Consider the following 13,103-nt stretch of genomic DNA (forward strand, 5'->3'; position numbering starts at 1 on the left):
TGGGAAACAAGGAGGTGATTGCAAGAAGACATTCAACAATGGACCACATTTGGTCATTTTGTAGTTGACTGAAAAAAAGAAAAAAAAATGCAAGGTTCCATTTTGCCTAGTGTTTGCTCATTATGAAAAAGTATTTGATTCAACAGAGGTGTAGCATACCAGGCATGGTAGTATGGTTGATGTATTAAATACTTGATCAGAGCAGTTAATGATCTAAGGGCAAGAGAATTCCTGGGCCTAAGCCACAAAGGCTTAGCCCTCACCTTGCCAAACCTCATTCCTCTGAAAAGTGCATGTCAGGTGAATCCCCACCTACTCTAATCTTGTCATTATCTATGCTACCAATGAGAATCAACTATGCTTTGTTACGTATTCATTCATCCTCACAATCCACCATAAAGCCTGGGGTGAGCAGGTGTCCTCTTGTTTCCTGCAAACTTAAAGTTCTCCTGGCTGTCTTTCTCTTTATCTTTCCTAACGCCACTCTTGGCCACCTGCTTTCCATCTCAGAATTTTTACTTCCAGGTGTCAGCATATTTCTCACATTTTCCTTTTACTATTTTTCTAAGGAGAATGTCATCAGGGACCAACGCCATCCCTTACTAAAAATTGACTTGTCTGTGTCTCTTATTTATCACCCATTTTCTCAGACTCCTTACTCCTTCTCGAGCCCAAACCCACTAAGGAAAATTATTTTTATAGCAGCCGCTGGACATCTGTTATAAGAGCAAAGGAACATCTTGAAGTCTCTTTTTCAATAAGTTATCTCCTATCTATATATTAGCATCATTCAAGATTCTTTGAAAGGTATGATAAGAGAAATACCCTTGTTCAAAGAGTCTCTGATCACAAAAAGATGAGCAAAAAAAATAAAGATATGCATCATCACAACGATATTCAGCACAATGATGAAGATCTGCTGAAGAATCCAAGCTGAAGAGGGTTTCTTGGTGGATGGTTACATTCTCCAGATAGTGATCTTTTGGGATAACATTTTCATGATTGCATCAAAGCCTGAAATATTGCTGAGCCTCTTGGAAAGAGCTTTGTAACCAGTCGAGAGTTTGTCTAGACCATGCACACAAGGAAGACCAAGTAGATGAGGAATATCCATTATACACATCATGACATGCCTTTATGTCATAAACTATAGAACTTGTTCTCTGAGTTTGTATATCTAGAACAAAGAATAAAGGAGTTCTTTCCATGGTTGAAGAGGAGCTATGCTAATTTTCCTTTGAGAAATGTAAATCTCCTTTAATTATATACCAAGTTTCCCATAGAAAGAAATGTTTTAAACTAGCATTTTGCCAGTGTTATACTTCTAGTGAGACATGAAATACATTGATCTGCAAACAATTCAAATTGAGCATCAAACTGAGAGGAACAAAGAGGTTGGTGGTAAATGTTGCCAAGGTACAAAATATAACCAATGAGGAATTGTAAAGAAAAGAAGTAAAATACAGGGGTCCATTGGAAGGTTCAAGGGTTGACAAATGCATAAGTAGAGTTCTCCATTGATTACAATGTCAAGAGAAGGAAAAGAAACCTTCCAGCAAGTTGAGTGGTTAACACTTTGGCAAACTTCTGGGAGGACAAGGACAAAAATCACACAAGTTATGGAGGCATGGATGAGTTGCTAAGATATTTAGAGCTAGAAGAGATCCTAGAGGGTCATCAGCTCTAACCTCCTCATCTTATATGAAACTGAGACCCAGAGGAGTTAAGTGATTTGTCTGAGATCACAAAGCTTGTAATCAAATAAGGCACCATTGAAACTAAAATCTCAAGCTTAAAGGTTAGCACTCTATCATCTGTAGCAAGACAGGGAACTAACTCCCAGATAGATACCTTTGAACTTGTCTCAGCACCTCTTTAAAATGAGACACTCTCTAGGGAAGCATTTCCTTTTAAAGGGTTGTGTTGTATTTGGCAAGAATAGGGCTTGTACTAGAATGAGAAACACATGACCTTTCATAGTAAGATTACAATAAATCAAAATTTTCCTTTTTTCCTACTGTTATTTGTAGTTTAACCTTTTGCAATGTAATTGCATTTTTGCAATTAAAAAAATAAGAGAAAATTATCAATATTTATAACTAATATGACAAAGTATTTGGAAGACCCTCAAGTTTCTACAAAAAATTAATTGAAACAACTTCAGCAAAATAGAAAAATATTTTTAAAATTCAAACCAATTTTCAAACTTTGTATGTTACAAAAAAAAAAACAAGAGAAAAACTTCTTTTCCATTTAAAATGACTACAGAGACCTAGTACAATTATCAGTAATATGGAAATAGATCTTGATCAATGACACAAGTAAAACCCAGTGGAATTGAGCATCAGCTATTGGGAGGGGAGGGGAGAGGGAAAAGAACATGAATCATGTAACCATAGGAAAATATTCTAAATTAATCAATTAAATAAAATTTTTCAATTTAAATTTTTTTAATGAAATGACTACAGAATTATAAAACATTGAAATCCATCTATCAAGACAAACAGTAATTTCAGTGAAATCTTGGTACTTTTCATTAATTTGTTACAGAAGGCAGGTAGAGTAGCAATAAGGCTGAGTGTCAAATGAATTTTTCCCATAAGGAATAATGTAAATTGAATTAATCTATTTGAGAAACCCAGAAAACCCAGATTTTATAAGGTACTAGATGCATTCATATAATTGTATTTTACTAAGTGAACAATAACACATTGATGTAAAAAATAACATTTAGATTAAATAAAATAACTTACACTTAATCTTACCTGTATTGAAAGAAGTCCATAGTCTAAGGGGATGATGAGTAGGAGAAATATTATTGTCTGAAAGAGATATCCCCTTCCATAATATCTGAGGACAGGAGATATCCTTCTGGAAATCTTTCTCTTTCTCATTTTCATCCCTTATGACCATGGAACCCTGCTTGAAATTCTCCAAGCTTCACAAAAAAATCTATCCAATAATGTTTGTTTTTGTCTGCATTTCACAATTCTTCTAAAGAGGTAAATGGTCCAGTCATTTAACAGATTTATATTTCTGCTTCTTAAAACTTTGTCAGTGTGATATTTTTAAACGTATTTTGCACTTCCACCCATTTGGCACATATTTTCTTTATTAATAAAGGGGGAACATCAGTAAATGAAGTACAAGGTCTAAAGTTGTAAAGACCTGGGTTCCAGTCTGGCTTCAAACACATCTTGCCTGCCTGACCCTGGGCAACTCACTTAATTCCAATTGCCTAGCCCTTGTTGTGCTTCTGTCTTAGAAATGAAACTGAGACAGAAGGCAAGGGTTAAGAAAAATAATTAAAAGCTCTTTATGTTATAATAAAGAACTGAAAGTTTATAGGGTATATATCAGTTGGGGAAATGGCTAAGGCAATTATCACACATGAATGTAATAGAATATAATGTCAGCATAGGAAACTACTCATGGGAAGCTTCAGAGAAACATGGGAACACTTTTATGAACTGATTCTGAGGGAACTATGCAAAACATTATAAACGAAAGCAACTTTGAAATTTTAAAATTGGAGCTCTGCCTTGAGAAAGGCTGGTGATGAATTAACAGGAGTTCAAAAAAAGTCACAGAGAAATACAATGTTGAAATTAGCTTGTTAAATTTCTCATACACTTTCTAAAACAATTTACTATAGACTCAGGAGAATCTATGTTCACAAAATGGATTCCTCTACTTTAGAGCTCTCTATTCACTTCATTTTCATTGGGTGGGAGCAAGAAAGGAATAGGACACTCAATATGGGCTAGCTTTACAAAATGATGAGCTTTGTGCTACTATTGTAATCCTCTGTTACCTCCTCTGTGACTTGAATTGTGTCTTGTTTTATAGCCAATGGAAAGGTGAATAAGAAGAATATAATGAATGCTATGCAGAATCTCAGTGGTGAGTGAGAAACTTTTATTCCTTCTTAGTGATTATAATGTGATTTCTATCATACTTCCAATTTAGTGATTCCGTTTCTGCCTTATGACCTACAATTCTTCATATACAGCCAGCCTATAGAAGGCAATTCACCATATTCTATGACTGTAGAGAACTTCAAACCTCTTAGCCCAAAGTCTGGAGATTCCATGTCTGCTTTGCCATGATGCATTCTTGACCAATTCATTCTTTACTTAACTTTAAACAGACCATCTTCCTAGCTTTCCCAATGACTCCCTATGTGTGTCCTTAGAGATTGTTTCTGTGCCTTTGAATAAGCATTTCAGGAATATTTGAAAACTTTTATAAATGTGAATTGTTATTTGTATTATCTATTCCACAATCTGTTGGGAATGAAGAATTCATTTTTAAAATTCTTTGAGGAATTTTTTAAAATTTATGACTCTGGCACAATTCCATTGTTTTCTTAATTGTCTCCCTCATTAAACTGTGAACTGCTGGAGGGCAAGCACAGAGCTTTCAATTTTCTTTTTATTCCAAGAATTTAGCACAGTGCCTGGCACATAGGAATGACTTGTTGATTTGACTTAGCTTTTAATTCTCACTATTTAGTACAATTAATAACATATTTCAAGGATTGAATGAATTCTTGCATGATTACGTTCTTCAATTTTCTTCTTTTTGAAGCAGGGAATGTTGATGTTAACAAACTGGACCAGGTTCTGGGAAACCTGGGAATCAAATTCACAGATAAAGAAATTGAGGAGCTATTAAGTAACCTGCCAATTGATGGTGAGCATTTCTAATGTCTTTGTATGCTTTTGGGAAAACCTTGATTTTGTAAGGGGAAAAAGGGGGTTATTTTAAATTAAAAAGGTTGGTCTGGATTATATAAGAATAGGGTCACCAGGAATTTAATTTATTCCAAAGAGATTTATTTACAAAATATAGAAAGAATGAAGTAAGAAAATCAGAGAGAGGATAGAGTAAGATATCTAGCCTAAGCACTAAGTAATTTACTCCCAGTTCCTGGCTCAACCCGGGCAGGGAGAGTTAGTCCTTAGACGGAGAGGCTTCAGCAAAGCTGAGGGCCTGGAGAAGTCTCTCTCAAGAGGTAGGTCTCTCCTGAGGCTAGTCTCTTCAGAAAATCCAGGAAAGGAGTCAGCCTTTTCACTCACCACATGTCAGTCCAAAGGGAGAGATTTAAGAAGAGTCTCACAAGGAACAGGGTCTCAGGTCCAGTCAGCAGATTCTTTGCCAATCTCAACTCCAAAGAATGAAGAACTGTCTCTTGCAGAAAGTTGTAATTCCTTTTAAAGACACTTTCTTTTGCATCACTTCCTGTGCCTTCCTCCACTTTTTATATGGACAAATCATAGTCTAAAGCCTTGCTTAGGACTGCCCAGGAGGCTGTCAGTTGATTCTGATTTGTCACCCACTATTGCACATGTGGGTCACAAACCTTCCCACTAAATGATTAAGTGGGATATTTACACTTATGGTGATTAGATCTAAAAATGGTCAAGGGAGTTAATTTAATTTTCACAATCAAGGGAGATTTAAATAATTTCATTTTCACAATCAGGGGAGAGTTAAATTTAATCTTCACAATTTCCTGTCAGAGAATGTCTATAAGGATACTTACTAAATTCACAGGAAAAGATAGCAATTCCTACAGAGAAAGCCCATCATAATGAATGAAGAAATATTATCTTTGACTGAACCTTCAAGTCACAAGTTTTCCAGAAGGCCACTCACTACAAACACAGGAATGGAAGATTCCTTACTCCCTCCTGAACAGCCTAGTGGCCATCTTTAAGGAGTAGAGTCCAATGTGACTGTTATAAGGGAATTCTAACCAGCCAGATGAAATATTCTAATAATGAATTTGGAACCAAGAAGACCTGAGCTCAAATCTTGCTTTAGATGCTTACTGGTATGATCCCGGGTAACTCACTATCCCCACTTAACCTTTGTTTACTCATCTATACAATAGGAATAGGAATAGTGTCTGCTACATAAAGTTATGGTAAGAATCAATTGAGGAAAAAAAGATATAGATATATAGATATATAATTCTGTTATGTATTTATATATTTTTAAATATACAGTATTAAAAACCTTAAAGTACTATAAATTCTGATCATTATTGTTATTTTAAAAAGATCCATGTTTTCATTGGTCCAAATATCCTGAGCAAGACTATAAACCTATTTAAGTCTATTTTTTCATCTTCCTTTAGCCCTCCCAAAAAAATCATCATCAACATCATCATCTAGTGGTCAAAATTCTCATAATGATTCCATATGCTCATTGCCTACTTGGTCTTTTATATTAGCCCACTGATGACTTGTATGGCCTTTAAATATTTACCTGACCATGGTAATAAAAGATGTAGATATTATGATATTATAAGCTATTTAAGAATTGGCATGCAAGTGAAAAGATTTTTTAAAAGCATCTACCACTCAGATTAAATTCATGATCTCAGAAAAAGAAAATGGGATCCTCAACTAAGCCCTTTTGACCAGTTGTCAAGACATGTGAATATTGAATATTTCTAGAATTCATGACCCTGGCGTTGTGAATGTCCTCCATCACATTTTTAAACCCTTTCTCATTTCTTCAGTAACCTTTGAGAGTTGCTATTGGCCTAAATAGCATATGTGGATCCTTTATCTAAATTAAATTGACACCTGGAAATAAACAATTTGAATGTGGGTGGAGAGAAGCAAGCAACTAGATGTAGGAAGAGAATGAACAAGTCTTGGCAATTAGTTAAGAGTGAGGAATAGTAGAAAGGACAGAATTGAGGATGACACTCAAGGAGTCCACAACACCGAACACACAGGATTCTCATAAGGCTTAATGAGATATTTATATAAATAACTCGGTACATTTTAAAGGCATGAATAAATGTCATTGATTACATGTTTGCCTGTAATAGCAAAAGCTTATTCTTTAGTTAAATGTTTCCATTTCTGAGGTTTTCACAAAGTTAGCCCACTAAAGGAACTGGTCTTCAAAAGAGGCCATAGTATTTTCACCCAAATTATTTAAATGCTATTTAAACTTGACATTTTATAATAAAGTTGTATATTTGTTTCCTCAGAGATGATATACCTTACACTGCTAATTAGACAAAGTCAGTCTTCAAAGATACATTAAAATATTAACCACATTCAAGAATGCAGTCAGAACATAGAAAGAAAAAAACTAGTTCCTCTTGTTTTGTATTATCAAAAAAAATGGGAGTTTCCTAGGCCACAGGATCATATTATGTCCCTGCTGGGAAGGGATATGGAGATCACCTAGTCTGAGACCTTCATTTTATAGAGAAAGAAGTTGAGACCAAAAGATATGAAGGGGTCAATTCTTTTCCAATACTAAAATAAACTGATTACAATTACAATACTAAAATAATGCCTCGTTATTATCCTTCTGATGGTCAATAGCAAGGAGAAAGGAAGCTCTGAATAACTGTGGTATAATGTATGTAGGACTGAACCCAGAATCAGGAATGCCAAAATTCAATACCTTAGACATGTTAGTTTTGTTATCTATGCCAAGCTATGTAACCTCTCTGTCTTAGCTTCCTTACCTGTAAAATGGAGATAAAAATAACACCTCCTGACTACCAGGACTGTTGTGAGGATAAAATGAGTTAATATTTATGAAGTATTTGGTAAATCTTATAGCCCTAGGCAAATGCTAACTATCATTGTTACTTTTATTACCCTCAGTTAACAGATTGAGAGCTTTCTTCATTCCTCAGCTTCCTCATGAATTATTCTATAGAGAAAATAAAATTCCAAGATAATTACTTGTATTCAGAGAAAACAGTTCAGTTTCTCTGGCTTATGGAATATAATAAAATGGTTTTTGTGAGGTTCTTCTTCACTAGATCTCCTTCTAACATGTGCTCTCTCATATAGATGATGGAAAGGTCAACCTCAAAGAAGTTATGGATAATGCAAAAACTATTCAAGGTGAGTTAGAAGTGAAAATCCAGGTAACATCTCAATATTTTCCACATAAATCCATAAAAGGAAGCATGGGAGAGTGGATAGAAATAGAGCCTTAGAGTCAAGAGGACCAGGATTCAAGTTCTGTCTCTGACACTTACTAAGGCCAAGTGCTCTTTCAGAAAGCTCTCTAACAATATATCTCTAACAATATATATTAAAAATAATTTCTTAATCTGCATATACTGAAATAATCAATTTGTAAACATTTAGTAAGTTCTTACCACATCTCTTCTAAACACTGGAGATACAAACACAAAACAATGAAATACTCCCAATTCACACTTTTGGAAACACAACATATACATACATACACAGATTGAATATGACATAATTAGGGAAAGAGGGCCCTACCACTGGAAGAATCAGGAAAACCTCCTCATAGGAAGCAGAAATTCTGGTTCATTTCAAAGGAAGAAAGGGTCTTTGTGGTTGATGTAAAGAGAGCATAGGGAACAGCCATTAAGTTAATATAGAAAAAAGGAAATGGAAGGTCATGTGTGAAGAATAGAAATAGGCCAGGAAAGTGAGGAGAGAGGTGTTTCTGCATTTGATCCAGGAGAAATAGGGAAATGGAAATTTATTGAGGGATATGATCAATTGATCTGTGCTTAAAGACAATTAGTTAGGCAGCTGTGTGGAAGATGGATTGAACAGATTAGAAACAATTATAAAGTTTCTTCAAAGGAGAGATGGATGACTTGAGCTAAGAATGTACCTGAGTAAGTAGAGAGAAAAGGAGGTAGGTGTGAGAGTTGTTATCAAGGGGGAAATGGCAAGATTAGGCAAATGACTGGATATGGAAAGTGAGAGAGAACCAGGAGTCTTAGATAACAACTGTACATTCTCTATTGTGAATGAATCTGTTAAATGATCATCTCTCTATTTATATTTCCTTTAAGGCTCCCTAAATTAAATACTCTCCAGGCTTTTTGAACCAAGTTCTGAATTTTCTGGAATATAATCTCTATCTTTATGTTTGACTTTTCCTAGAGTTAAAACACACAAAATTCTAAGTCTCCAAGCCAGTGGTGAAGTGTAAGATTGCATTCTAATGAGTCAAAAACCATTGGAATAAAAGTAAAGAAAACCAAACTATACTTATTGGCCAGATCAATATAGGTTAAAGAGGCACTGATTTTGCCACACTTCACTGGATAATTGTTTATTTCTCATTTCCCATTCCTCATTTTAGGTCTCTTCAATCTAGCATAGTCCTCTGAAACAAAAGGAAATATTTTGTGTTTCTGAATTCACAAGTGATTTTCCCTGCATGGTTAGGCTCATCCCAATGGCCACTCTTCTCTTCTTGTTGAATTTAGAGATGATGGAACACAGGATTAGGTAGTATCTTTTGTACTCCTCACATTCACACCATTCACTATTCTCATCTTTTATAAACAGAAAACGTTGATGTTCAAAGCCTGGACGATTTTCTGAAGGACATGGGGATAAAACTCACAGAAGATGAACAGGAAGATCTCCTAAAGCACCTTCCAGTTGGCGGTGAGTGTGGCAGATTCCATTGTAGCCAGCAGGGGACCTTGGGCTTGCTTGTGTGGAAATGTCTCATACTGGCTAAAGAAAGATGCTTCTGATTACTCCCCAGGCTGGTGTTCTTCAACTTCAGGGCAACCAGTGAAAGCTAATATCACTTTTAACAACTCAGGAGCCTAAGAATTTTTAAAGAGAAAGCAGAGCAAAGAAAATGGATTAAATAACAATAAAGGAAGTGATAGGGAGAAGGGAGAAGAGATTAAAGAAGTGATATAAAACTTTTCCAATATTGCCTCAGATGGAAAATGATTCTATTTCCACCCCAGCCAAGGGCCTAACAAAGGCACTGGGGGATTCTGAGCCAAAAGAATTGGAGGAGTCTGACAGGAAACTAGAACCAAAATTACTTAATATATTTGCCTCAGAGCAGAGGGATATAGGAGTATTCAACAGGAGGTGGCACTCTACACACCTCATAAAATTTCAGTATTAGCCCAGAAATGCAGGTGGCAAGTTTCTTTAGTATATTTAACTGTGGGAAGAAGGCAAACCTAAACTCAGATCCTCTGGCTGACCAAGAAATAACTGTCTCTTTGAGATATAACAATTGACAATATTTCATTGTTTGTTTAAACTTTGCCTAGGCTAATGTTAAAAGGATTCCTCAGACTCCTCCTAAGACAAAGTATGCTGTAAATAAAAAGGAGGATCATACTGGGAATTAAGGATTGAAATCCAAATTTCAACTTTGTTGTTACTTAAAAGGGTAGTACCTAAAAAAAATTTTCCCTCACCTTGAATATAGTAAGTATTTTTTAAATAGGTATTTGTGAGTAAATGTAATAAAAAGTAATAGAATAACTAGGTTATACTGTCGATTAAGTGCTGTGTGTGGAAAGCAGAGAGACCTGAGTTCAAAATAGGCCTTGGACATTTATTTAGCTATGTAACCCTGGACAAGTCATTTAACCTCTCCCAAACTCAGTTTCTTCAACTGTAAAATTGAAATAATAACAGCATATGCCTCCCAGGATTATCTTAAATATAAAATTGCTTATTGGAAAGAACTTTGCATCTAAAGCATAGCTATAGTCACACCATTAAATGACCTGAAGAGGCAAATGAAAAACAACTTGGTGAAGTTCATCTTATACATCAAAAGGCAACAAGAAATGTGATTTCATGGAACATTTGTTCATCCCTTTTCACAAAACTAAGGATAAGTAATTAAAATAAGAGAAAGAAAGACATCAGAGATTTGTAGACTATATAAAAGCTTTATGCCTATATATCAAGAACAGCTCCTTCAATAAAAGAAGTTGGTAGGTGCTACAGTTGACAAGCACCAAAGAGAATTGCCAAAAAATAAATAAACAAATGAAATATACTGTGTTTTTGTCTGCATTCAGTTTCTCTGGAGGCAGATTGAATTTTTCATCATGAGTCCTTGGAAATTGTCATGGATCACTGTATTGCTAAAAATAGCTGACATTCATAAATGTCCATCATAAAATATTGCTGTTATAGTATATAATGTCTTCCTGGTTTTCTTCACTAAATTCTGCATCAGTTTATGTAGAACTTCCCAGATTTTTCTGAAATTATCCTTCCCATCATTTCTTATAGTACAATACTATTCCATTACAATCTTATACCACAATATGTTCAACCATTTGCCAATTGATAGACATTCCATAAATCTCCAAGTCTCTGCTACCACAAAAAGAGCTACTATAAATATTTTTGTACAAATAGGTCTTTTTCTCTTTTTTTTATCTGGGGGATAAAAGTGGTAGTGCTAGATCAAAGAGTAAGCAGTTTTATAGCCATTTGGGTATAGTTCATAATCACTCTCCAAAATATTTGGATCCATTCAAAATTCCACTAGCAGTTCATTAGTGTCCCAATTTTTCCATGCCCCCTCCAACATTTATTTTCATTTTTTGTCATATTAGCCAATTTGATAAGTATAAAGTGGTACCTCAGGGTTATTTTAATTTGCATTTCCCTAATCAAGAGAATTTAGAGTATTTTTTTTTTGTGACCAGAGGTAACCTTGATTTCTTCATCTAAAAACTTCCTGTTCAAGGCCTTTGACCATTTATTAACTGGGAAATAACTTGTATTCTTATAAATTTGGCTCCATTTTCTTATATATTTTAAAAATAAGGCCTTTATCAGTTAGTTGCTGTAAAAATATTTTTCCAGCTTTCTCCTTTTCTTCTAATCTTGATTGCATTGGTCCTATTTGTACAAAAACTTTTTAGATTAATATAATAAAAATTTTCCTTTAACATCCTATAATGCTCTCTATTTCTTGTTTGGTCATAAATTTTCCCCTTCTCTATACATTTGACAGGTAAATTATTCTATGCTTGCCTAATTTGCTTATGATAGCACCCTTTATATTATGCATCTATTTTGCATTCTTTTCTATTCTATTTTGACCTTATCTTGGTATATAATGTGAGATATGAGTTTACACCCAATCTCGCTTTTGGTAAATAGTCATTTCTTTTCCCAATGCTTGAATCTTTGGGTTTATTAAACACTAAATAACTATGGTTATTTGCTACTATGCATTGTGTAGATAATCTATTCCACTGATATACCACTCTTTTTATTAGCTAGATTGTTTTGATGATTACAGCTTTATATATAGTTTGACATCTTGACTCCTAGGCCACTTTCTTTCAAATTTTTCATTGGTTCTCTTGATATTCTTGATCTTTTGTTGCTTCCAAAGTGAATCTGCTTATTTTTTCTAAATATAGCTCTAAAATAATTTTTGGACAATTCCATTGTTAAGGCACTGAATAAGTAGATTAGTTTGGGTAAGATTATCATATTTATTATATTGGCTTAGCCGACCCATGAGAAATCAATATTTTTAAAGTTATTCAGATCCATCTTTATTTGTATAAAAAGCTTTTTGTAATTATGTTCATATAATTCCTGAGTTTATCTTGGCAGGTAAACACCCAAGTATTTTATATGATCATAAGGTTAATTTAAATGCAATTTCTTTTTCTATATCTTCTTGCTGGTAATATAAAGAAATACTGATGATCTTTGTAGGTTTTGTATCTAGCAACTTTGCTAAAGTTGTTAATTATTTCAACTAATTTTTAGTTGAATCTTTAGGATTCTCTAAGTATATCATATATACCTGCAAAGACTGGCAGCTTCTTCATTGACTATTATGATTCCTTCTATTTCTTTTTTTCTCTTGGTGCCAGAATTAACATATATATATATATATATATATATACATATACACATATATATATATATATGTTATCCCACTTTCTTTCTCTGTTGTTGCTCTCTCTGGTTAATATATCATGGCCATATTTTTGTCATAAAAAGAGTTTAGTAGGATTCCCACTATAGTGGGAATAGTGGTCATAATGGGCATCCTTGCTTCACCCCTGATCTTATTGGGAAGGCATCTAATTTATCACCACCATAAAAAAGGCTTACTGATGGTCTTAGATACAATTTATCACTTTAAGGAAAGTTCCATGAATCCCTATGCTCTTTAATGTTTCTAATAGGAATGGATGTTGTATTTTGTCAAAGGCTTTTTCTGCATCTATTGAGTTAATCATATGATTTGTGTTGGTTTTATTATTGATGTTAGTTATGCTGATGGTTTTCCTAATATTTAATCAGCCT

The 13,103-nt window shown here is 34.3% G+C and overlaps 1 protein-coding gene and 1 long non-coding RNA gene across 21 annotated transcripts in view; one reads left to right on the plus strand and one right to left on the minus strand.

Moving 5' to 3' along the window:
* The window catches only part of EFCAB3 (EF-hand calcium binding domain 3), a 722,802-nt gene that overhangs the window by 587,578 nt on the left and 122,121 nt on the right, over positions 1-13,103 (plus strand). For 17 of the 19 annotated variants that reach the window (XR_008916397.1, XR_008916396.1, XR_008916398.1 and 14 more), the window contains 4 exons: positions 3,850-3,903; positions 4,591-4,695; positions 7,839-7,892; positions 9,333-9,434. The exons of 1 other annotated variant lie outside the window; for it this stretch is intronic. Coding sequence is in view for 15 of the 18 variants with exons in the window: in XM_056817026.1 (XP_056673004.1) it covers positions 3,850-3,903; positions 4,591-4,695; positions 7,839-7,892; positions 9,333-9,434 (315 nt within the window). In the remaining 3 variants the exon portion in view is untranslated. The remainder of the gene's footprint in view (positions 1-3,849; positions 3,904-4,590; positions 4,696-7,838; positions 7,893-9,332; positions 9,435-13,103) is intronic. One more of the 19 variants, XM_056817028.1, reaches the window with a different exon arrangement.
* Positions 4,693-13,103, minus strand: part of LOC130457239 (uncharacterized) — a 160,018-nt gene continuing 151,607 nt past the window's right edge. For both annotated transcript variants that reach the window (XR_008916399.1, XR_008916400.1), the window contains exon 4: positions 4,693-9,601. This is a non-coding gene — a long non-coding RNA (uncharacterized LOC130457239). The remainder of the gene's footprint in view (positions 9,602-13,103) is intronic.

Source organism: Monodelphis domestica, chromosome 2, assembly GCF_027887165.1.
Source record: "Monodelphis domestica isolate mMonDom1 chromosome 2, mMonDom1.pri, whole genome shotgun sequence".
Lineage (NCBI taxonomy): Eukaryota > Metazoa > Chordata > Mammalia > Didelphimorphia > Didelphidae > Monodelphis > Monodelphis domestica.